At 34.4% G+C, this 24,650-nt stretch overlaps 1 protein-coding gene across 1 annotated transcript; it reads left to right on the top strand.

Annotated features, from left to right (window-relative positions):
• The first annotated feature begins 299 nt into the window (after positions 1-299).
• Positions 300-18,698, top strand: san (Probable N-acetyltransferase san). The gene is made up of 3 exons (XM_089106405.1): positions 300-361; positions 9,206-9,342; positions 18,508-18,698. The coding sequence occupies exons 1-3, from the start codon at positions 354-356 to the stop codon at positions 18,696-18,698; spliced, it is 336 nt and encodes a 111-aa protein (XP_088962531.1). The 5' UTR covers positions 300-353.
• The last annotated feature ends 5,952 nt before the right edge of the window (positions 18,699-24,650 follow it).

Here is a 24,650-nt window from a genome sequence, read left to right as displayed (position 1 = left end):
TAGTAGCGAACACTATTAGAACAGAACAGAGAAATAAGTAGCCTAATCTGTGGGGTGAATCCCCATTTTATGCTCCATTTGCCTTTTGATGGGTTTTTATGGGAGAGATGGAAAGTTGAATGGAAAAGATGTGGAAAACTGCGCAGAGATGATCCCATGCGGATTGGCCAATATTTTCAATTTGAATAGCTTGTTGGTACCAGCGCAAGCGATGCGAAGCATTGCGAGTGGCAAATTTTTTGGAAATGACACTTTTTATACGAAATTTTCGCTATTTTGCCACCCAAAGTGGGACCAAAAAAACCTGCTGAGTGGCAGCCGTGTGAAGGCGGATATTTCAAAAACATAGGAGCATGACTGTGTAAGTGAAGTTGGTCATTGGCTACTGGCAGGGGCGTAGCTCCAGCTTTTTTATTGAGGGGGAAAACAAGTTCCACATCCAGAGAGTCAAGGGGCATGGGCTATATAATAGATATTTTCAATTTATTGGGGGAACAACTGCCACTGGCAAACCTTACAAGGTTAATCTCAAAAGTAAGTTAGCCTATCAAATAAACACAAAATTAAACTATAAAATCAATGCAGTCTGTAGGAGTTCTTTTAATGAAATTTTGAGGAAGGTTTCAAGCCTAGCCTACAGTTCAAACTTAGGAAAATTTTGATTTTAAGTCAGAAGTTGGGTAGAAAGGTGAAATTCCAGACAAGTTACTTATGTCTTAGAAAGGGGCTAGTCTAAGAAAATGAAACTTTCAGGGATGGATTTAAATACTAAAGTAGAGTATGTAACCTACTGGAGGTAGCCTATTTGAAGAACCTACCTCCACTCCTCCTTCTAGAGGACACTGACCTTTGATAATGTTTAGCAAACAAATAAACCTTCAAATGGGTATAAATCCATTTATTTAGACAGTAAAAACAGGTACAAAAGTCCAGATATTTTGATCACATATACAGGAACCATCTTCAGTAGAAACACTAAGTTAACAAAATTGAAACTAGGGTAAGACACCCAGTAGTTGGCCACCTGCCTATTCTCGGACAGAATCTTTTATACTATTTTAATAACCACTTTACAATGAGCCATTTGTATGTCTAAGTTTAGGCAGAATTGTCACTTGTTAGTAAATTCAAAAATAGGAAGCGCTGTACAAGTGAAACTATTTGAATTAGTAACCTACTTGTTCAAAAATTCTTCAGAAATTTTTTGATAAAAAAATTAAGTTTCTAGGTGGTATAATACAGTAATTAGAGTAGTTTAAATGTCAAAAAGTTTTTAAAGTGATTAAAGTGTCCAACTACTGGGTGTCTTACCCTAGCCTATTTATGCACAACAAAAAACTTTATATACAACAAAATAAATAACTTTGGTAAAAATTTACAATTGCTACTCTTGATAAGGAGACATGTTTAGAAAGCAATTCTTACTTTAAAATATGTAGGCTATAATGATCCTAGTTAACATATTATCCAAGGGGAGAACCTTTATCATCAAGTCTTTCCCCTTTTTTCCTTCTTTTTCAAACTTGAAAGAAAAGAAATTTGTATTTTTGCTTGCTCTCAATGCAATGTGTAAATCTTTTGAAATTGTTGCAATAAATTTGTTTTTAAAGATGATGTTGAATCCCATTATTAAGTTCTGTTTTTTTAAACAAAATTTTAAAATACACTTCTAAGACATTCAAGAATATCTAAGAACCTATATACTAACAGAATCTAAATCCTAAATACTAATATATACTAAAGAATTGCATTCCAAATCTAAATATAGCCTAACCAAATGAACTTTACCTTAACCCCTAAATATATCCAAATCAGGGTATATATTTTCACATAATGGGGGTGGGGATACAATTCATCTGTGATGCAAATGAAGATTATATTTAGACTCAAAATGTAATTTTGGGTATATATTTGCACACTAGGGGGGGTATATATTTTGTTAGTATATAGGTTCTAAGATATTCTTCAAGGTCTTAGAAGTGTATTTTAAAATCTTGTTTAAAAAAATGGAACTTAATAATTGGATTCATTGTCATCTATAAAAACAAACTTATAGCAACAATTTCAAAAGATTTACACATTTCATTGAGAGCATGCAAAAATCTTAATTTTTTTCTTTTAAGTTGGAAAAAGAAGGAAAAAAGAGGAAAGATTTGAGGATAAAGGTTCTCCCCTTGGATAATTTGTTAACTAGGATCATTATACATATTTTAAAGTAAGAATAGTTTTCTTAACATGTCTCCTTATCAAGAGTAGCAATTGTAAATTTTTACCATAACTTTTTGGGTCATTCACAAAATAATGAACTTCCAGATTATTTTCAGAGAGAGTTCATTGACAAAGTTCCTTCAAAGTCTTGATGTAAATTTCCTTTTTTAATCTTGCCAAAGTGTAAAACAAATTTCCAATGAAGGTGACAAAGCCTTCTGTGTCTTCTAATTGCAAATCAAATGTTGAGTTTATAGTTGTTTGCTGTGTTGGTCTCATTTCTCCATATGTACAACATATTTTTGATGTAACACCTTTAATTAGGCATTGTTTTCTTTGACCACACTGCCATTCTATGACAAACAAATAAACTTTCAAATGTGGATAAATCCATTTATTTATACAGTGAAAAGACAGGTACAAAGGTCTAGATATTTTGATCACATATACAGCAACCATCTTCAGTAGAAATATTAAATTAATAAAATTGAAGCTAGCATATTTAGGCCTATATACAACAAAATAAATACTTTTCAGGTCATTCACAAAATGATGAACTTTCAAATTATTCTCTAGATTAATTTCAGAGAGAGAGTACAAATAAACCTTCAAATGGGTATACACCCATTTATTTAGACAGTGAAAAAACAGATACAAAAGACCAGATATTTTGATTATATATACAGCAACCATCTTCAGTAGAAATACTGAATTAAAAAAATTTAAACTAGCATAATTATATGCACAAAAAAACTTTTTATATACTACAAAATAAATAACTTTTTGGGTCATTCACAAAATAATGAACTTCCAGATTATTTCCAGAGAGAGTTCAGTGACAAAATTCCTTGAAAGTCTTGATGTAAATTTCCTTCTTTAATCTTGCCAAACTGTAAAACAAATTTCCAATGGAGGTGGCCAAGCCTTCTGTGTCTTCTAATTGCAAATCAAATGTTGAGTTTATAGTTGTTTACTGTGTTGGTCTCATTTCTCCATATGTACAACATATTTTTGATGTAACACCTTTAATTAGCTGTTGTTTCCTTAGACCACACAACCATTCTATGACAAACAAATAAACTTTCAAATTGGGATAAATCCATTTATTTGGACAGTGAAAAAACAGGTACAAAAGTCCAGATATTTTGATCACATATACAGCAATCTTCTTCAGTAGAAATACTAAATTAATAAAATTGAAGCTAGCATATTTATACACAACAAAATGAAATAACTTTTCAGGTCATTCACAAAATAATGAACTTCTGGATTATTCACTAGATTATTTTCAGAGAGAGTTCATTGACAAAGTTCATTCAAAGTATTGATGTTAATTTCCTTCTTTAATCTTGCCAAAGTGTAAACCAAATTTCCAATGAAGGTGGTAAAGCCTTCTGTGTCTTCTATCGCAAACCAAAGTTAGAGTTTATAGTTGTTTACTGGGCTGGTCTCTTTTCCCCATATATACACAATATTTTTGACATAACACCTTTAGTCAGGCATTGTTTTTTTAGGCCACACTGCCATTCTATGACAAATAAATAAACTTTCAAATGGGGATAAATTCATTTATTTAGTAATTGAAAAAAACAGGTTCAAAAGCCCAGATATTTTGATCACATATACAGCAACTGTCCTCAGTAGAAATACTAAATTAATAAAATTGAAACTGGCATATTTATAAACAACAAAATAAATAACTTTTTAGGTCATTTACAAAATAATGAACTTCCAGATTATTCACTAGATTATTTTCAGAGAGAGTTTATTGACAAAGCTCATTCAAAGCCTTGATGTAAATTTCCCTCTTTAATCTTGCCAAAGTGTAAAAAAAATTTCTAATGAAGGTGGCAAAGCCTTCCATATCTTCTAATTGCAAACCAAATGTTGAGTTTATAGTTGTTTACTGGGTTGGTCTCATTTCCCCAAATATACAATGTATTTTCGATGTGACACCTTTAATTAGGTGTTGTTTTCTTAGACCACACTGCTGTTCTATGATGAACAAATAAACTCTCAAATGGAATAAATCCATTTATTTAGACAATGAAAAAACAGGTACAAAAGTCTAGATATTTCAATCATATATACAGCAACCATCTTCAGTAGAAACACTAAATTAAAAAAATTGAAACTAGCATATTTATACACAACAAAATAAATAACTTTTATGGTCATTCACAAAATAAGGAACTTCCAGATTAGTCACTAGATTATTTTCAGACAGAGTTCATTGACAAAGTTCATTCAAAGTCTTGATGTAAATTTTCTTCTTTAATCTTTCCAAAGGTCAAAACAAATTTCCAATGAAGGTGGCAAAGCCTTCCATGTCTTCTAATTGCAAACCAAATGTTGAGTTTATTGTTGTTTACTGGGTTGGTCTCATTTCTCCATATATATACATATATTTTTGATGTAACACCTTTATTTAGGTGTTGTTTTCTTAGACCACACTGCCGTTCTATGAGAAGCAAATAAAATTTCAAATGAGATAAATCCATTTATTGATAAATCCATTTATATGGCTCTAAGTGATTAGAGCTAGATCAATGGAAACTTCAGAAACAAATTTAGAGTATGAATTATGTCAAGGGTGTTTTTGAATTCCTCCCCCCCCCTCCTTAACTCTAAAGTTTCAGTAATGCTGGTTCAATTACTAATTATGCATCAAAAGTGATTAGAGCTAGATTAATGAAAGCCTCAGGAACAAATTTAGAGCACAAATTATGTCAAGGGAAGATGTTTCTGAATCTCCCCAAAGTCTACTGAAAATAGAAGATTTTTGGGGATTGAAAGGGAGACAATTTAGCTGATGTTTCTTGATGGCCTGATATTTCAAAGCTAATCAGTGAAAAATATATTTTGTACTAAGAATCAATGCAACCAAAATTTTCTTAATAAGCTTATTATGCTTCATAAGCTTTTCTTGGTCCCCTGAATTTAAAATTCAAAATTTACATAACCACCACAACCCATTAAATATTCCCTCAAAGTTTCAGCTGAATCTATTAACCAATTCAATTATATTCCCCAGATATTGCAGGTATGACATTTGATAGCTTGAATGAATATAATGTCTTTTGATTTTTCTGGCTATGTCTCCTTGGATCTCTCTCACAAACAACCCATATGAGCTCCCTCAAAATACAACTTATTAAGAAAGAAGATTATGATCCTATTTTAAACACCCTCCTCCCTACTCCCAACAAAATGTTCGATTTTATTCACCCAACAATTATCTCTGTAAGTTTCAAGCTCATTGCACATCCAGGATCAAACAAGCCATCCTTGTCAATTATAAAATCTATTTGTAAAAAATTGTTCACTGGCATATTTTATCTCGTCCTCTCTATAAACTTTTATAGTCCATTATAAACTTAGTCACTTTGTGGGGTCAAAAATTGATTGGGCAATCTTACCATAATTTGTAAATCTTGCATAAAAGATCCATATAAACGCCAAAAAATTATAGGCCAACACCTACTTTCTCAGGAATCTTAGAAAACCCTTTAACTTTTAACGAAATCAATAAGAATTCCAAATAAGGATAGGTCCTTTTATTAGACAGTGAAACTGAAATATAAAACAAAGACTCTAAATATTTTGATGACACAGTCGGTCATCATCATCAGTAGAGTTACTAACATGTAAAAACGGTCCTTTCTAAGAGTAAAAAGAGATTGGAGGGCAATTAACATGAGTAGAAATTAACATGAGTATGGCTCAAAAACCCTATGCCTTCCCAAGGCCAGAACATAATTTGCACTTTACTGAAAAAAATATAAATGTTCTTACTTTTATAACTTTAATAATCAAACAATATTAACATTTTGATTAACAAATATCAGTATATGTATATTAAACTGCCAATGCACATTCCATTTGTATTTTTTTCAGTAAAGTACAAATGTTCTGGCCTTGGGAAGGCATAGGGGTTTTGAGCCCTACTCCTGTTAATTTCTGCTCGTTTTGAGTCTGACTCGGTTATTTGTTGTAATTTCTGTTCGTTTTGGGTTTTATTTATTTATCAATGCTGATTTGTGGTAGTTTCACGCTTGGTAGATTATTTGATTTTAGTTTTGCTCATTTTTGTTTAATGGAGTGCTTTACTTTTCTTTGAAAAACTTATTTTGTGGAAAGAGTTTTTTTTAATTAATTTCTGTTCGTTTAATATTGACATAGTCTTTTCAGGGAAAAAGAAAATAATAGTTTAAATCTTTTCTTTTTTAAGACTTTATAGCTTGGCCTGCTATTTGTATGCTGGAGAAAATGTTTCAGCAATTTTTAACAACATCCACCTTTTTAAAAATCTGGACACAAATAGTAGTCTTTAATTTAGTTTCATACCTCCTCTAGTTGACCTGAAATAGTAAACTTGATACCATTCACAAAAAAATCTGTTTACTTTCTTTGATAGCTTGCATACACTTACGCTATTTTGATTTAGTTAAATTTTAAGAGCAGAAGTAGCCCCAGAAGTTTGAATATATTACCCTGAGTTGTTCTTGGGATACTGCTGAGATGCCTTATTGAGAATTAGCATTAACACAGTGCATCTTGATTTAATCTTAACTTACAACCTTTGCCCTGGGGACTCTGGGGAGGTTTGTCATCCTTAAATACATAATTTCGAGAACTTTCAACTACGTTGAACAAAATGTCTATCTCTAAACTTAGATTGAATGTGTTTGGGGAAATGGTGGGCCTGAGAGGGGGGTCAATTACTCTCCACTCACTTTTGACTATTAAAAAGGGCCATTTCAATTTCCAAACAAATGAGCCCTTTTGAAATTTTTACAACATTTTTCAGGTCAACTTGAGGAGGTATAAAATTAGGTTAAACATTACTATTTGTGTACAGATTAAAAATTGTTGAAAAGGTTTCTCCAACATACAAACAGCAAGCTAAACTATGGATTCTTTTAGAGAAAAAAACAATAAGATAGAAAATATTATTCTTTTTTGCATGGAAAAGAATATGTCAATTAAAAAACAAACAGAAATTAATTTAAAACCTTTCCCACAAAACAAGTTTTTCAAAGAAAAGTGAAGAGCTTCATTAAGCCAAAAGTGAACAGAAATAAATTCAAGTAATCTTCCAAGCGTGAAACTACCACAAATCACTATCAATAATTAATCAAGCCAAACTCAAAACAAGTAAAAATGAACATAAGTAGGGCTGACAAGCCCCATTCTTCTCAAGCTCAGAACATAATTTGCGCTTTACTGAAAACAAAGACATTTTAAATGTTTTCACTTTTTCTTACTTTAATAAATAAAAATCATCAAAACTTTAAGGAGTAAATATCAGTAGGCTACATGTATAATAAACTGACAATCCACTGTCAATTGTTTTTTTCTTTTCCAGTAAAGTGCAAAATATGTTTTACTCTTGAGAAGGCATGGGGGATTCCAATATCTTGGGAACCAGAATATCTCTATCTCCAGTACAAAACGCGAAAAGCTAAATTGTTTCTGGGAAAGATTTCTGGGAAAGTAGGGACTGACTTCTACTTTTCTGTCATTTATTTGGATCTTTTATTCAAGTTCTACAAGTTATGGCAAGTTAGCCCAATCAATTGTAGATGTTTGTGGTTTGACCACATAGAGTGATAAAATTTATAATGGATGAGATAAAGTGATCGTTAAGATTTGAAACTGATCTGATGGTAACCAGATACCCCCCCCCCCCATACCATTTTATCCAACCCACTCCCCACAAACCCTAAGACATCCTATCAACATTTTAAGATGGCGGCTTTGCTCAAAATAACCGAAAGATTTAACAAATGTGTCTCCAGTTATAACATGACCCCCACATACCCTGGGATAAGGAGTAAAAAATATGCCAATCGTCAATTGTTTACGAATAAATTTTATAACTGACAAGGAAAGCATGTTTGATTTCGGGTGTGGGATGAGTTCAAAATTTATGGAAATGAGTTTTGGATGAACACAATCATACATTTTATTGGGAGTAGGGAAGTTAGAATGGGATGATAATCTTCTTCCTAATTAGTTGTATTTCGAGAGAGCTCATACAGGTCTTTTATGAGAAAGCTCCTATGAGACTTACAGTTTATTCATGGTTGAGTACCAAGATAAATCTAAAGATATTATATGTATCCAGGTTATTAAATGCAATATTTGCAATATCTGGGGAACACAATTGAACTGCTTTATAGATTCAGCTGAAACTTTGAGGGAATATTTGATGGGTTTTGGAGGTCAAGTAGATTTTGAATTTTGACTTCAGGGAACCAAGAAGAGCTTATGAAGTATAATAAGCTTATTAAAAAAATATGTTTACATTGATTCCTAGCGCAAAATACTATTTTTTTTGCGCTAATTAGCTTTGAAATATCATGTCATTAAAAAACCTCAGTTAAATTCTCCCCCCACAAATCCCCGAAAATTTCCTATTTTCGTTCGATTTTTTTTTTGTGGGGGGGGATTCATGAACATTTTTTTTTTTTACATAATTTATGCTCTAAATTCGTTCCTGAAGTTTTCATTGATCTAGTTCTAATCAGATTTGATATATCATTATAGCAATTAAACTTCAATTACTGAAATTTTCGTGTCAGGGGGGGGGATTAATACAAAAAAATCTTCCCTTGACATAATTATGCTCTGAATACGGTTCTGAATCCATCTATAATATAAAAAAGGAGTTTGTATCTTTAGAATGCTCCTTGTAGGGGTCAAAACTTCAAAATGTACGGTTTTGCCCCCCCCCCCATTCCCCTATATAATTTGATGAATGTGCTAACCCTACCATAAAATAATTTTTTAACTGTTCTTACTAATTTATTTGTTTCTAATTTGAAGGTTCTTCTTCAATTTTTTCCATTTCGTTTTTTTTTTCAATTTTAAAGCCGTTATTGTAATTTCTTTTTTTTTTCTGTCATTGTATCAAGACTCCTTATTCTTTAATTTTGTCTTCCCTAAACACACTAAGCACATACGTTTCTATTGTTAATTTAATTTTTTTCAGGGCCAAAGTAGAACTTGGTGATATCACTCACCATAATATTCGTCAGCTGAAAAGGATAAATCAGATGATCTTTCCGGTTGCCTATAATGACAAGTTTTACAAAGATGTTGTTGATGCTGGTGAACTGGCCAAACTAGGTGAGAAGTCTAACACTGAACTTTTCGGACGTAAATTACGTTCATAGTACTGGCATATAGATGTACACAGCTAATATTAGGGGAATTAGAGGATATGTTCGTTCATGTTCTTTCCCACGCCAACTAATGAAGTTTGGTCTAAATGCCCAGATTTTACAATTGTTTTGAGCTAAATTCTCTGGCAGCAGTAGGCTCTGTTATTGATCCTATTGAGGGAAATTCCCTCCTATCTTACTCTGCAGGTATATTCACATTAGGAGGCAGGGGGTGGCTGGTACAAGATCATCGAACAGGATAAAAGCTCCTGGTAATTAGGAAATTAAAGGTTCTAAATTCTTATGCCAAATTATAATATGTATTCAAGTGTTGTGTTTTCATTCTGCAAAGCTGAGACAAAACCATAATACCATACTATAATAAGAATAATAAAGATGTATCCAGCCTTTTCAAAATAAAGATGTTATATCTTATTGCGAATTCTGATATTCAGAATGTGAATTGTTTACAGCTAGAACACATAAAAAAGTACATTTCCATCTTATATTTTCACCTTTTTCCCCGATGGGGGGATCCTTGGGTGAATCTTTGGCCACTTCCCCAACCAGTATCCTCATTTTGCGTGCTTGTGAGTTGAAATGCTGTGTAGACTTATCTAAAGTACTGTTTCTGAATCCTATAATTTTTCTTGCAAATCAAAGTGACTAAAGTAATCCTGGAAGCATGAGGGACATTGGAATCAGTGTCCTTCTCTGTGGTTGTGAAGTGCGTCAAAACCACAGAGAAGCACTCTGTGTCTGTGGTTGTTTTCTGGAAGTTTTCTGCCCCACCATTCATCTTGAAAAATGGAACTACATTGTGCAGAATAAGCATTGCAGTATGTCTTGAATTTCACAGTGAGTTCTGTCTTTATTTATAAATCGTTAGCTGATGATCACATGAACACTGCAGTGACTACCTAGGTTGTTGATCAATTATCATCAGATAATGACCTTTTTAAGCAAGATTAATTAAAAAATCTTTTTCCACAAAATAAGTTTTTCAAAGAAAAGTAAAGAACTCCATTCAACCAAAAATGAGCAAAAATAAAATCAAATAATCTACCAATCGTGAAACAATCAGAAACCCGCATCGATAAATAAATGAAACTCAAAACCAACATAAACTATAGTAACTAACCGAGTCAAACTCAAAACGAGTAGAAATTAACATGAGTAGGGCTCAACACCCCTATGCCTTCCCAAGGCCAGAACATAATTTGCACTTTACTGAAAAAATATAAATATTTTTACTTTCATAACTTTAATAAATCAAATAATATTAACATTTTGATTACTAAATATCAATATATGTATATTAAACTGATAATTCACATTCATTTGTATGTATACTTTTCTTTGAAAAATTTATATTGTGGGGAAAAGTTTCTTTAATTAATTTTTGTTCGTTTTATATTGACATAGTCTTTTCAGGGAAGAACATACACCCTTTTAAAAATCTGGATACAAATAGTAGTGTTTAATTTAGTTTCATACCTCCTCTAGTTGACCTGAAATAGAAAACTTGATATCATTTGCAAAAAAAAAATGTTTACTTTCTTTGATAGCTTGGATACACTTACGCTATTTTGATTTGGTTAAATTTTTAGAGCAGAAGTAGCACCGAAAGTTTGAACATAATACCCTCAGTCGTTTTTGGGATACTCCTGAGATGCCTTATTGGGAATTAGCATTATCACAGTGCATTTTTATTTAATATTAAGGAAACGTTTTGTTTTTAAACATAATGGGAAAATGGTAGGGTGGGGGTGGGAGGGGGACTACTTGCCCTCCAATCACTTTCGACTATTAAAAAGGGCATTAGCCCTTTCTATTTTCAATTGAATGAACCCTTTTCGAAGTTCCTGCGACAACTCCTTCGATACGAAGTGCCCTGGTCTAAAAAAAAAAAAAAATAATAATACATTGTACCCGCATCGATCTTTACTACAAAAATGTCAAGCTTTCCAATCAATTTCGAGAATTAAAAAGGGCACTAGCCCCTTCAATTTCAAATCGAATGAGCCCTTTTTGAGTTTATACGACAACACTTTCTATAAACACCTTATATGCCCCCAGGGCATAAATTACAACCATTGCCTGAGGGCTGTGAGGGGGTTGTCATCCTCAAAGACCTAATTTCCAGAATTTTCAACTACGGTTAAACAAAACGGCTATCTCTAAATTTAATTGCATGTGTTTGGGGAAATAAGGGGCGTGATTGGCTTTCCTACCCCTTTCAATTATTAAAAAAGGCACTTGCCCTTTGAACTTCCAATCAAGTGATACCTTTTCGAATTTCAACTACAAAACTTTAAATAAAAAACCTGATATGTTCCCAGAGCTTAACTTACAACCCTTTCCCTGAGGGCTGGGGGTTTGTCATCCTCAAAGACGTAATTTCCAGAACTTTCAAATACGTTGAAGAAAATTGCTATCTCCAAATTTTGATTGGATGTGGTTGGGGAAATGGTGCGTGAGAGGGGGGTTAGTTGCCCTCCAATCACTTCCGACTATTAAAAAGGGCACTACCCCTTTCAATTTCCAATCGGATGAGCCCTTTTGAAGTTTCTACGACAACGCTTTCTATAAAAACCTTGTATGCCCCAGGGCATAACTTACAACCCTTGCCTTGAGGGCTTTGAGGGGGTTGTCATCCTCAAAGATATAATTTCCGGACCTTTCAACAACGTTGAACACAATGGTTATCTCAAAAATTTTGATTGGATGTGTTGGGGGAATTGGTGGGCGTGAGAAGGGGGTTACTTGCCATTCAATCACTTTCGACTATTAAAAAGGGCACTAGCCGTTTCAATTTCCAATCGGATGGTTCCTTTTTGAATTTTCTACGACCACGCTTTCTATAAAAAAAACTTATATACCCCCCGGGTCTAACTTACAACCCTTGCCCTGAGGGATGTGGGGGGAGTATAATCCCCAAAAACATAATTTACGGACTTTTTAACTACGTCGAACCAAATGGCTATCTGAAAGTTTTGATTGGATATGTTTGGGTAAATGGTGGGTATGAGAGGGGGGTTAGTTATCCTCCAATCACTTTCGACTATTAAAAAGGCCACAAGCCAAGCCTTTCTAATTTCCAATCGAATGGGCCCTTTTTGAAGTTTCTAAAACATCACAATCTATAAAAACCTTATATGCCCCTAGGGTATAACTTAAAACCCTTGCCCTAAGGAATATGGGGGGTGGGAGTTGTGATCCTCAAAGACCTAATTTCCAGAACTTTCAAGTCCTTTGAGTAAAATAGTTATGTCAGAATTTTGATTGGATGGTTTTGGGTAAATGGTGGGCTTGAGAGGGGGGTTAATTACCCTCCAATTATATTCAACTATAAAAAAGAGCAGTAGCCCTTTCAATTTCCAATTAAATGAGCCTTTTTTGAAGTTTCTAAGACAACGCCTTCTATAAAAACCTTATATGTCCCCAGGGCATAACTTACAACCCTTGCCCTGAGGGTTGTGGTTGAGCGTCCTCCTCAAAAACATAATTTCTATCTGGAAATCAAATATGCTGAACAAAATGGCTATCTCAAAATTTTGATTGGATGTGTTTGGGGAAATGGTGGGTCTGGAAGGGGTGTTAGTTGCCTTCCAATCACTTTCGTATATTAAAAAGGGCACTAGCCGTTCCAATTTCCAATCGAATGAGCCCTTTTCGAAGTTATGGGGAAAAAAATAATACATTGTGCCAACATCGTTCTTTACTTAGGCAGCGCTATTGCGCTGCCTATGAAAAGATCATGCCACAATGAAGCGGTGTTTTCAGCCAGTTTGTGTCACAAAGCATCAATTTTTTCCCACAAGAGGGTGAATTTTTTTTTATTTATTTATTTCCCTCAAAATTGGGGAGTTTATAAAATACTTAAATGAAATTACAAAAAAATGGAATACTTCAACAAACGAAACAAAGCGGAACGATGCAAAGTCTAGTAGATCCAATCAATTTTTATGGTCCAAAAAGCCTTACAGGAGGCTTCGACCCTCCCACCTTGAAAACAGCAGTGGTTTTTAAAGCTGCTCCCTCTTAAAAATTTTCTTCATAATGTGCCATACTACCACATTTACTTTTTGGTCCCATTTCGGAGTGGAAAGGCTGATAGGATAACGAAGATATTGTTTTAATCTCCATGGTTAACATACTTAATGGAAGGTTCATACCCCCCCCCCCTTCCCTCTTGTATGCTTCCTCTCCCCTCCCCATCTCTGTAATAAGTGAAAACTAAGAAAACGCATATTGAAAAAACTTTTTTATTTTCATTTTACGGTACTAATGGAATTTTCACGTGTAAATTCTTAAAGGAGCAATAGTGACATAACCCTCAGACTCTTTATTCACGTGACAAAGTTGCACATATCTTTTGCGGAATTTTAAGGGATGTCAGAAGTAAAATCAAAATTTAACGGTCTTAAATAATCATGTTCACTTCAATAGTTTCATCGTCAAAATTAAACAAAACTTGTTTTGTAAAGTTTATTTGTGTATAGTTAAAAAAATAAGCAAAAATTAATTTTAGAAAACTAAGTTTTTAAAACAAAATTAAATTTTTCTTACAGAAGTAAAGAGCGAAGTCACAACTTAAAACAAGCAAAAATAATTGATTCACCGATCATGTAAGATGTATCTACAAACTAGCTCTAATAAACTGACTTGTGATATTTTCTAATATGCGTAGAAATCTAAAAAGTCGCAATATCTTGGTCGCTGAAAGACTGTTAAGATATTATACATTAGTCTCTGTTTTGTGCAGCGTAGTCATAGTACCCCAAGACAGAAATCTTGTCTTTTGGGTCTAATTTCACCTAATCTTGTCTTTTTGGGGTGCGATTTTGTGTTTTGAGTAAAGTGCTAATTTTTATAATTCTAAAGAAATCGAAGAATATCACGAGTTAGTTTATTTGAGCTGGTTTTGTATATATATCTTACATAGTCAGCGAAACAATACTTGTTGTTTGTTTAAAGTTTCAACTTATCTCTTTACTTCCCTAGGAAAAACGTCTTTTTTTTAATAAATTCATGACATAGCTTGGTAGTCTATTCCAGGAGATCGAAAGATCTTGTCCTGATTGAGGCAACCAATACAATCATTGCCTTCAGGAAATATGTTTGACTCAGCTGCCATGGATTGCAGCCTTGATAACGAAAGTTCTGTTGTTGCCAGGAACAAGTGTGGTAGCAGAAACAGTCTTCAGTGGTACAGAACTAATAGTTACTGCTAAGCGTTCAATGATGGCTCCATACCGGGTAGATAAGCTTATTCTTATACATAACAACTACAAGCTTGTCAAAGCTTTCAACGGAAGTGTTTGAGGTTAAGTGTCTTGAACTGTTTTTAGTAGTAGTATAGGGTTGTCAAAGAAGTGGAATACAGGCTCCAAGACCAGAAAAATCAAAATATACAATGTGATATAGTCATCGGGTACTCTTGAGGTTTCATAAAGGAGCCATGGAGGTACGGTGCAAGGGAATTTATTTTAGTCCCCGATTTCGTCGGAATAATTCAGTTTCTATGCAGTTTAAGTTTTCACTGTCAATCCTTTGGATTAAGGGAAGGTTTGAGATATCTTAATAACTCTACCTTAGAAGGATGAAGGAATTCCGATAAGAACTGATACAAACTTAGTTTTAAAATTCTAAAAATAGAACAAACGCCGATGGATCAGATGGATTAGGCTGCGCAACGCCAAAACATTTCCGACGGGCCGATGGCACGCCGCTGCCGCACATAATGGTGTCTGGCACCACTGAATAAAAGTTCGCCCGGCGTTGGGGACTAGATCGAATCCTCGACCCAGTGTTGCCAAGCAGTGATTAATCCAGTGTGCTACCACGGGATGCATTTAATACGCTAAGGATAGATTAGATATGCTATATTATATAAAATGAAAGTGTACTATACTTAAAATCTTTATTAATACATTTGCGCTTGTTTTGAAAGCAGTGTTTAAACTCTCAGAGTCCGAAACTTGATTGGAAGATTTCACGGCATCTTTTCCTTGGCATGATCACTGAAGTTTAGCTTTCAAAAAATTATGTCAAAGATAAGGTGAAAGCTAATCCAAGCAGATTTTCTAATTAATTTAACGATGATGATGTTCTACAATTATTGTTTCGTTGGATCTCTGAGTCTTCTTTGATTGGGGGGGGGGATTTCAATCCCCAATCTTCGGAATAAAAAGATTCACCAAAATGAAAAGACCATGAAAATAAAATTCCAAAATAACAAAGAAAATGTATTCTTTACTTCAAAAGATTTGAATGGTTAAATTCTGAACTTTGAAATGGTTTTAAAGGCTCAATGAAGGAATTTTGGTCTCTTGTTTGTTGGAAGCAATACGCAGTGAAAGTTTTTCTCTGACATATAGTTGATACTTTTGGTCAATGAGTCCCTAGAGATTCTTGCTAGACTGTTTTCTGTGGGATTACTAGCAATTCATTAGTGTGTGCTATATACTTTATGCATGTGTTTACTTGCATTGCAGCTATCAAGGAGTAAAATTAAATTTGAATTTCGAATTATAATATAGATTTGTTTTTCAGGTTCATAATATTATATTTACAACTGCTGGAACTGTTTTTATTTGACATTATACAAACTTTTCTCGCTTTGATTGCTCTTCGTCTTGGGACAAAATTGCACTGATGACATCTTCATAATAGTAATTATGTTTGTAAGAAAACATTATTTAAAAACTGTGGATTCCTCTATTCTTACCTTTTCTGAAGTAACACCACATACCATTCTAAAAGACTGGGTTGATATCTTATGACTTTTTTTTAACTCTTTACTTGGATATATGTTGCAGGTCTGGAATTAGATCTGGAATCCTAATTTGGAATTAGACGGTCTCGAGTTTAGGCCTACTCTCTGTTTCGTTTTTAGGTCTAAATTGTTGTGTAAAGGTGTCCTATAGGGTAGAAATAAGATAAGGAAAAAAAATGCCATTATAATCTTCCATCAATCCTCTTTCTTAATGTAATAATCACTGCTTTCGTAATTGTTTCCCAGGCCCCCTCTAATGGATTGAGACCCCCTAGGCAATATACAAAAGTTTGCTGATTTTGTGGTTTGCCATTATCTGTTATGCTTAAATCTCATCAGCATTTGGTTCATAATATCAAATAAAACTTTATATGAAGCAAAAAATGTATATAGCCTAGAGCTATTTATTGTCCCATTAGGGGGCTGAGGTGGCATTGCGATGGTAGATTTTGAAAAAAGTATAACTAAATCTAATGAATTGGCCTCTTTTCTTCTTATCTTTTCTTCTAATGATGTTTCTTTTTTCTTATCTTATTTGTGCCCTATAATTTACCTTTGCTATCGGTTTATTAGAGGCTTAACTATAGCTAAGGTGTATTCTCATCTCCTTCAGAATTTTGTTATTCCCAAATCTTTTAGTTTTCGATCTGCTTATGCCATTATTTTAACCTGGATACATACTTTCTTTCGATCTACCCACCCACTCGTTTCTCTGCATTTTGTTCTTTTCTTTTTATCAAGACGTCTTAACTACGTTTTTCACTATCCACTTCTCTTGAAGATTATAAGCTATTTCTCAATCTATTACTTCTATGAATTTACTACAATGTTTAATTCTTCAAAAAAAAAAAAATCCATTCGATAATGATGATGACTATCTTTTTTTGATATTCGTTCTTTTTCGTTTTTTTTTATGACTTTCAACCTGCTTGCGTTTTTGCTCAGGTTGAGCTAAAAAAAACAAAAATGTAAAGAGTTGCAAATGAATTTTGCAAGATTCCACTTTTTAATGTTTCGGGTCATTTTTAAGGGTCTTGCACCCCTTGAGGGAACCAATTCCCGGGTATAATCATAATCAGCGGGTTCGAAATGAATAGAAAATGCTTTAAGATTGCGTAAAACAGATGTGTTATCTGGGTGTCACATTTTTAGGTCCTGACGCCTGGACTATTTGCCAAAAGCTCTTACCCTGATAAAATTATCAGAAGTGGCATTGCTGCCTATAGAAATTATCATAGACAAAGCCCAGGGAATCAGGTAGCAGAGTCACTCGAATATGACATCATATCTTAGAGAAGAAACTTTTCAAAAGATACGTGTATTATATTATCTTTCCAAAAGGTACGTGTGCTACATCACCGTGTACATGAAAATGCAGCTGTTTTAAATTATATTTTATTCAATCATGAGTGACATCATTTATGGTTATAATCTACCATTTGTGGCGCCATTTGGAATATATCCCCTGTCCAAAGATATGTGTGTTATATCATCTTTTATGTGAAGATGCATTTATTTATTTTTGTGTCAAAAATTGCATTTTATTGCAATATTAATTTTTTTTTAATAATAAAAGGTCCTAAACATGTCAACTTCCTTTCAAATGAGCCCCGAAACAGCTTTCTCTGATTTCTCAGTGCACCCTTAGTGGCAAAAAAAGAAAGAGGAAAAAACTTATTTTCCTTGTTGTTCACGGTGGGGGGCTGCTAATTTTTCATGTGGGGTTTTAGGCAATGAAAATTCCATTTGTTCCGTTTTCGTTTCGATACAACACCATTTTCGAAAAGTTTATGCCCTTTTTTGAAACTCCTGTAAATTTGTTGTCAAAATAACATTTTGCTATTAAGACTAACTGAAATAATAGTCACCATTCTTGAATCAGCTACAAGTGAAAATTTTTCTACTAGATAGTTCTTTTTAACGTATTTTTGAATTTTTTGGTTACAATAGGCCGTAATTCATTTTTTACTGTGTTGCAGCTATCGCTTCAACTATAATGTAGTTTAGGTTTTATTTGTTTATTCTAGTTTACCTTCTTCTGTTTTTTCGCTGATAAAGGTTTGCGGACGTGAAACTGAAATGTTCGGCTTTTCTAATCTTTTTCATTTTTTTATGGCTTTTATTAAAGATTTTCATGTATTTACTTATACATTTTATTATTTTTTCATTTAATTCATTTTATCTTAATCGTTATTTTTTGGAAGATTGGTTGCAAAGACTAGCATCCTAGATGACAGCCCTATGTTACTGTCAATTTTCAGCTCTTTTTCAACTTTACTTTTTGCAGTTACTTTGACTTTGAAATAAATGAAATGCTGTGTTTAATGTTTTTCCAATGTTGTCTTTTAGCATATTATAATGATGTTGTGGTTGGAGCTGTGTGTTGTCGTATTGATACATCTGAAAATCAAAGGCGGCTTTATATTATGACATTAGGGTGTCTGGCTCCTTACAGAAAAACTGGCGTTGGTACTGCTATGTTAAATCATGTTATGAGTATCGTTGAAAAGGATGGGAATTTTGATGCCATATATTTGTAAGTTCATCTCTCTGTCTTGCTCTGTATCTCTCTCTCCTTTTTATCTATTGCGCTCTCTATCTCTCTCTCTCTCTCTCTCTCTCTCTCCCCCTCTTTCCCCCTCTCTCTCTCTCTCTCTCTCTCTCTCTCTCTCTATTTTCCTTATATCTATCTCTTGCACTTTCCCTCTCCCCCTCTCTCTCTATCTTTCTCTCGTTCCTTTTGAAAACCTCGATGACATATTGTCTTTTGATTTACTTGAACATACCCCTCAACATTCCTTGAAAGTTGCAATTTAATCTCCTCAGCCGTTCCTGACCTAGATATACATATGTATCTGGATATACATAGGGGTCTTTTTATTTAGTCCAGTATCCTTTAACAGTCCCTGGGAGTTTCAACTTAATACCCTTAGTGTTTCGTGAGATATTGGACGTACGCCCTTTTGACAACCTAGATGCACGCAATGTCTTTCGATTTAGTTCAATACCCCCTCAACATTCTTTGAAAGTTTCAACTTAATGCCCTTAGCTATTCCTGATGTATTATAGACACGCCATTTTACAACCTCGATACACATATTGGTCGTCTGATTTAGTCCATCATCCTCTTTAACTTTCCCTGAAAGTTTCAACTTAATATTCTTAGCTGTTCGTAAGATATTTTAGAAAGGCTGTTTGGACAACCTGGATGCACACAAGTGTGTTTTAACAACACTTATAAAACAGTCCCTGAAAGTTTCAACTTGATGCCCTATGCCGTTCTTGAAATATTGCAGGAAAGCGCTTTTGACAACCGGAATGCACATAATGTCTTTGATTTAGTTCAATATCCCCCAATATTCAATTTTTATAGCATCTTCTGATTTAGTTTAAAACCCCCCTCAACGTTCCCTGGAGTATTTGTAATACCTTTCACTGTTCCCTGATTGAACAAATAATAGTTCCATATAGTGACAAGCCAAATGACAGAAAGTTTCCTATACAGATACCACCATCGCACATTTCCTCATCTCATTTCAAGCAGTAAAACATTTTGAAAAATATATATGATATTTTGAATAATGCATTTGCTTATATTCATTTTAATTCATCAAACAATACATTTTTAACAACACCATTAATCTTTTTCTCATCTTATCTCAAGAAGCAACACATTTAGAGCAACACCGTCGCATATGTCCTCACCTTGTTCAATCTGCAAAACATTTTGAAGGAAATATCTGATATTTTGAATAATGCATTTGCTGTTTTAAATCTTGTATCATTAAACAATACATTTTGAACAGCACCATCGCATATTTCCATGTCTTTTTTCAAGCAACAAGACATTTTGATGAATATATTATGTATTTTGAATAATTCATTTGCTTATTTCCATCTTATTTCAAGAAGCTATTCATTTTGAATAACACCATCGCATATTTCCTCATCTTATTTCAAGAAACAACAAATTTTGAGCAACACAATTGCGTGTTTCTTCACCTTATTTCAAGCAGCAAAACATTTTGAAGAAAATATTTTGTATTTTTGAATAGTGCCTGGTTGCCCCAATACTTTTAAAAGGGCACTAAGACTTTCAATTTCAATATAAATGACCCCGTCTTTACGTGACCAGCCGTCTTCGGAAAAAAAAAGAAATATTAAAGGGGCTTCAGGTTTGTCATACATGTTGAACTTGATTGCATAATTTCCATCCGTTCTTTAGAGTTTCGGTCTCTATTAACTTGGGTTGCTCTTTGTTTACTGTCTTTTACCACGAACTGTTTGGTCCCATGGTTTCTTAACTGCATGGGAGGCTACCACTTCCTTCTTCGGCCCCAGTTTTATTTACGTTCTAATTCGATTTTCGTATAACAGTGCTTTGATAATGATAATCATCTCTTAAAAAGCAAACCTCTCCAAATATTTATTGGGAGGAGGGCTGAAATATTTTAATTAATTATAGGTTCATCATTTGTCAGTTCATTAGGAGGGAACAAAAGGGTAATCCCCCTCCCTCCCCGAAGAAACAATAAGGCATAAAAATGAAAGTAAGTGGAAAAATGATATTCCTATTTAAATGTCGGTAAAATCACAGCTCTTGGTACCATTTGCCCCTCCCACAGGAAAATTCCTGGTTGCACTCATGATGCCCCTTCCAGCTTTTGTGCCGGTAAGCTTATGAATTTAATCTTTTATATCATACAGGGAATAAAACTCTAATAAGAGGGAAGGTATTAACCGTATCATCCATATAACTGGCATAGTCTTAAAATATTCCCGGAAATGAAAGGCGAAAAGAGATTAATTTACACTTCCCCTCCCCCTAGTATCCTTTGGTATTTGTCCAAAGGCCTCGGGAGATTTAGAAAATTTAGCATAGAAGTCAACTTTTTGAGGCTTTAAGCATATTATGTACGATGTAAAATTATTTAGATTGTTTTAGCAACCATCCTACTCTTTGGATATTAACTGCCACAAAAAATGAAATTTTGAAGTGAACCTTATTTTCAAGGTCCATAAGTATAGTAAAGAACGGAATCTAGCCCATAGTAACTGAGAAGTGTTGGAAGTCCTTGAAATGCCAAATAACGTTGCTAGCTCTAAAGGCGGATAAGACAAAGATATTCAAAAGCAGAAAGGGCCATTATAAAATTCTGTTAGCTACCGCTCAAAGTCTAAGCGAGGACAATTTTCCTAGAAAGCGAAGCTAATTATTCCAAGACAGCTAAAACGAGAACTGAATGTAGAATCAAAGGAAAAAAAAGTTAAAAAAACAACCCCCTCCCTTTCTCCAAAAACGAAAGTCCTAGAAATGCGCATGATAATTAAGCTACAGCATATTATGCAAGCATGACCATTGCTGGATTTAGTGAGGGGCCATGCCTCCTCCTACGGGCTCTAAACATGCCCTGGACAAATAAAGTTTGATTAGCAACTGACAATAAACTTTTTTACTAGAATGATTAAATGATTTTAAATGCTCTTAACACAATTCTGAAACATTCCAAGTTTTTACCAAACTTACACGTCCCCCAAAACTGGAAACATAATGAAAAGAATCGTGAGGGTTAACCTAATGAGTCATAAAGAAGTGCTTTCTGAAGAGAACTTTTACGTAATATGCAAGTTCGTGGCAGAATATTTACGACAATAATAACAACAAGCATTACTTTATATTCTTCTTATAATACAAATACAATTCTTTTGATGTCCTTCAATTTTCTGAAAACTCACCAAGAATTTTACGAAAAACAGTTCTTAACAGACGTTTGGTATTTTATTGGATGGGGCTATTCCACCAATTATTAGAAGAAAATCAAAGGTCCACCATCAAATTTCGAAGTACGTTTTTATGACCCAAAAAACGAGTATAAAAGAGGAAAAATTCAAGGGAATGTTTTTCCTTACCTAGAAGAAAAAGAATAGACGCTCGATGGCGCAATATTGCTATTTAAAACCACAGATTATTGTGAAACCTAATAGATAATCTGTGCTAAGACTGTTATGTTGTACCTTTGTGGTAAACCATTTTGTGGTAAATTTCAAATAGTCTCGCCACTTCGTGGACCCATCTCCCACTATTTATGAAAATCCTGCTATTTCTCTGTTGCAGTGTTGATTAGAAGTTAGCACAAGAAATTTCTTAATTTGTTAACATTCAACCCAGACCCCCCTTTTAGAAATCCTGGATAGGCCACTCAGTTAAGTCATACCTGTGAGACGGAACAGTAGCGAACCACTTTGCCGGCTCACCCCATTCCTTTCTGCTTTGGAATAATACAAATTCACACCATTATTCAGCGTTTGACAAATATATACTGGACCGTTGATGGGAGATTAAATGGGAGGAGCTTTTTATAAGCGCCGAGACTGTAGTAGCCAAATATTATTGACTTTGATTATACTGTCTAAATTTGTCTACGGTGCGCTAAAGTGTTCAGTACTTTGAAAAACCTTCTTTTTCTTCTCCTTCTTCCTTCTTTGGGGTATGATGTCATATTTCATATATTGAAAAGTGCCTGGGAAGAGTGTCTTCTCCTTCTCCTTCTAGTGCTTCTTCTTCTTCTTCTCGGGTCATCAGAGCCCTTTAGTATTCAGTTGCATTGATTTTATAGTAAAGAACGAACCCTAGGCATAGTGATTTAAATATGAAAATAAAATACAATTTTCGACAAAAACTAAACTATCATGTCCAATCACAACCAGTAAATATCATAGCCATGTTAGACGTTCATGTTGATTCAGAGGCAACGCTATAGCGTTACCTATAGTAAAGGCCTTACTGCTCCAATGTTTTATTATTATTATTTTTTTCCAGAGCACTTTATATGGAAGGGGTCACCATATAAACTTCAAAGGGGAATCATTCGATTGGAAATAGAGATTTCTAGTGGCTTTTTTAAGAGTCAAAAGTGATCAGAGGGCAACTAGCCTCAACCCACGCCCTTTTTTCCCAAATGCATTCGATAACAAATTTGAGATAGCCATTTTGTTAAAAGTAGTTCAATGATCACATAACAAAAACTCCGGTATTGACACAACCCCCAAGGGCCCGGGAGCAGGCGTTGTAAGTTATGCCCCGGGGGTATATATGGTTCTTATAGAAGGAATGCTCGTATAAACTTCAGAGAAGGTTCATTTGATTCGAAATTGAAAGTTCTAGTCCACTTTTTAAGAGTCAAAAGATATCGGAGGGTAACCAGTACCCCCACGCCCTTTTTTCCAAATACATCCGATAAAAATTTTGAGATAGCTATTTTGTTAAAAGTAGTTCAGAGATCATATAAAAAATTCCGGTGTCGACACAACCCCCCAGGGCCCGGGAGCAGGCGTTATAAGTTATGTCCTGGAGGCATATATGGTTCTTATGGAAAGCATGCCCGTATAAACTTCAAAGAGGACTTATTTGATTGGAAATTGAAAGTTCTATTTCACTTTATAAGAGTCAAAAGAGATCGGAGGGCACCTTACCCCCCCCCCCCACTTCACGCCCTTTTTTCTTCAAACCCATCCGATAAGAACTTTGAGATAGCCATTAAAAAAAAATAGTTCAAAGACCATGTAACGAAAACTCCGGGGTCGACACAGCCTCCCAGGGCCCGAGGGCAGGCGTTGTAAGTATGCCCTGAAAGAATATATGTTTCTTATGGAAGGGATGCTCGTAAAAACTTCAGAGAGGGCTCATTTGATTGGAAATTGAAAGTTCTAGCTCAGGTTTTAAGAGTCAAAAGAGATTGGAGGGCATCTATCCCCCCATGCTCCTTTTTCCCCAAATGCATCTGATAAAAATTTTTAGATAGCCTTTAAGTCAAAAATTGTTCAAAAGTCAGATAACAAAACTTAGGTGTCGACACAATCCCCCAGGGCCCGAGGGCAGCCTTTTTAATTTATGCCCCGGGGCATACATGGTTCTTAAGAAAGGGATGCTCGTATAAACTTCAGAGAGGGCTCATTTGATTGGAAATTGAAAGTTTGAGTTCACTTTTTAAGAGTCAAAAGAGATCTGAGGGCAACTAGGCCCCCCCCCACGCCTTCTTTTTCCAAACCCGTCTATTGAAAATTTTGAGATAGGCATTTTGTTAGAAATAGTTCAAAGGTTGGATAAGAAAACTCCGGTGTCAATACAACCCCCGGGGCCCGGGGGAAGGCGTTCTAAGCTATGCCCTGAAGGCATGTATGGTTCTATGAAAAGGGTGCTCGTATAAACTTCATAGAGGGCTCATTTGATTGAAAATTGTTTCTTAAAGAGATTGAAGGGCAACTAGCCACTCCCACGACCTTTTTTCCTGAAACCCATCCGCTACAAATTTTGAGATAGCCATTTTTTAAAAATTGTTCAAAAATTAGATAACAAAAACTCCTGTGCCAACACAACCCCCCAGGGCCCGGGAGTAGGCGTTGTAAGTGTTGTCCTGAGGTTGTATATTGTTCATAAGAAAGGGACGCTTGTATAAACTTCAGAGAGAGCTCATTTAATTGGAAATTGAAAG

Source organism: Artemia sp. Qi Xiang Cuo, chromosome 20 (genome assembly GCF_049724085.1).
Source record: "Artemia sp. Qi Xiang Cuo chromosome 20, ASM4972408v1, whole genome shotgun sequence".
In the NCBI taxonomy this organism is placed as follows: Eukaryota; Metazoa; Arthropoda; class Branchiopoda; order Anostraca; family Artemiidae; genus Artemia; species Artemia sp. Qi Xiang Cuo.
The sequence above is the reverse complement of the archived record's forward strand: the minus strand, read 5'-3'. Positions and strand labels throughout refer to the sequence as shown.

Coding starts and splice junctions, on each gene's coding strand:
- san (XM_089106405.1), top strand. Junction 9,343..18,507: donor TGGTGAACTGGCCAAACTAG/GTGAGAAGTCTA, acceptor GTTGTCTTTTAG/CATATTATAATGATGTTGTG.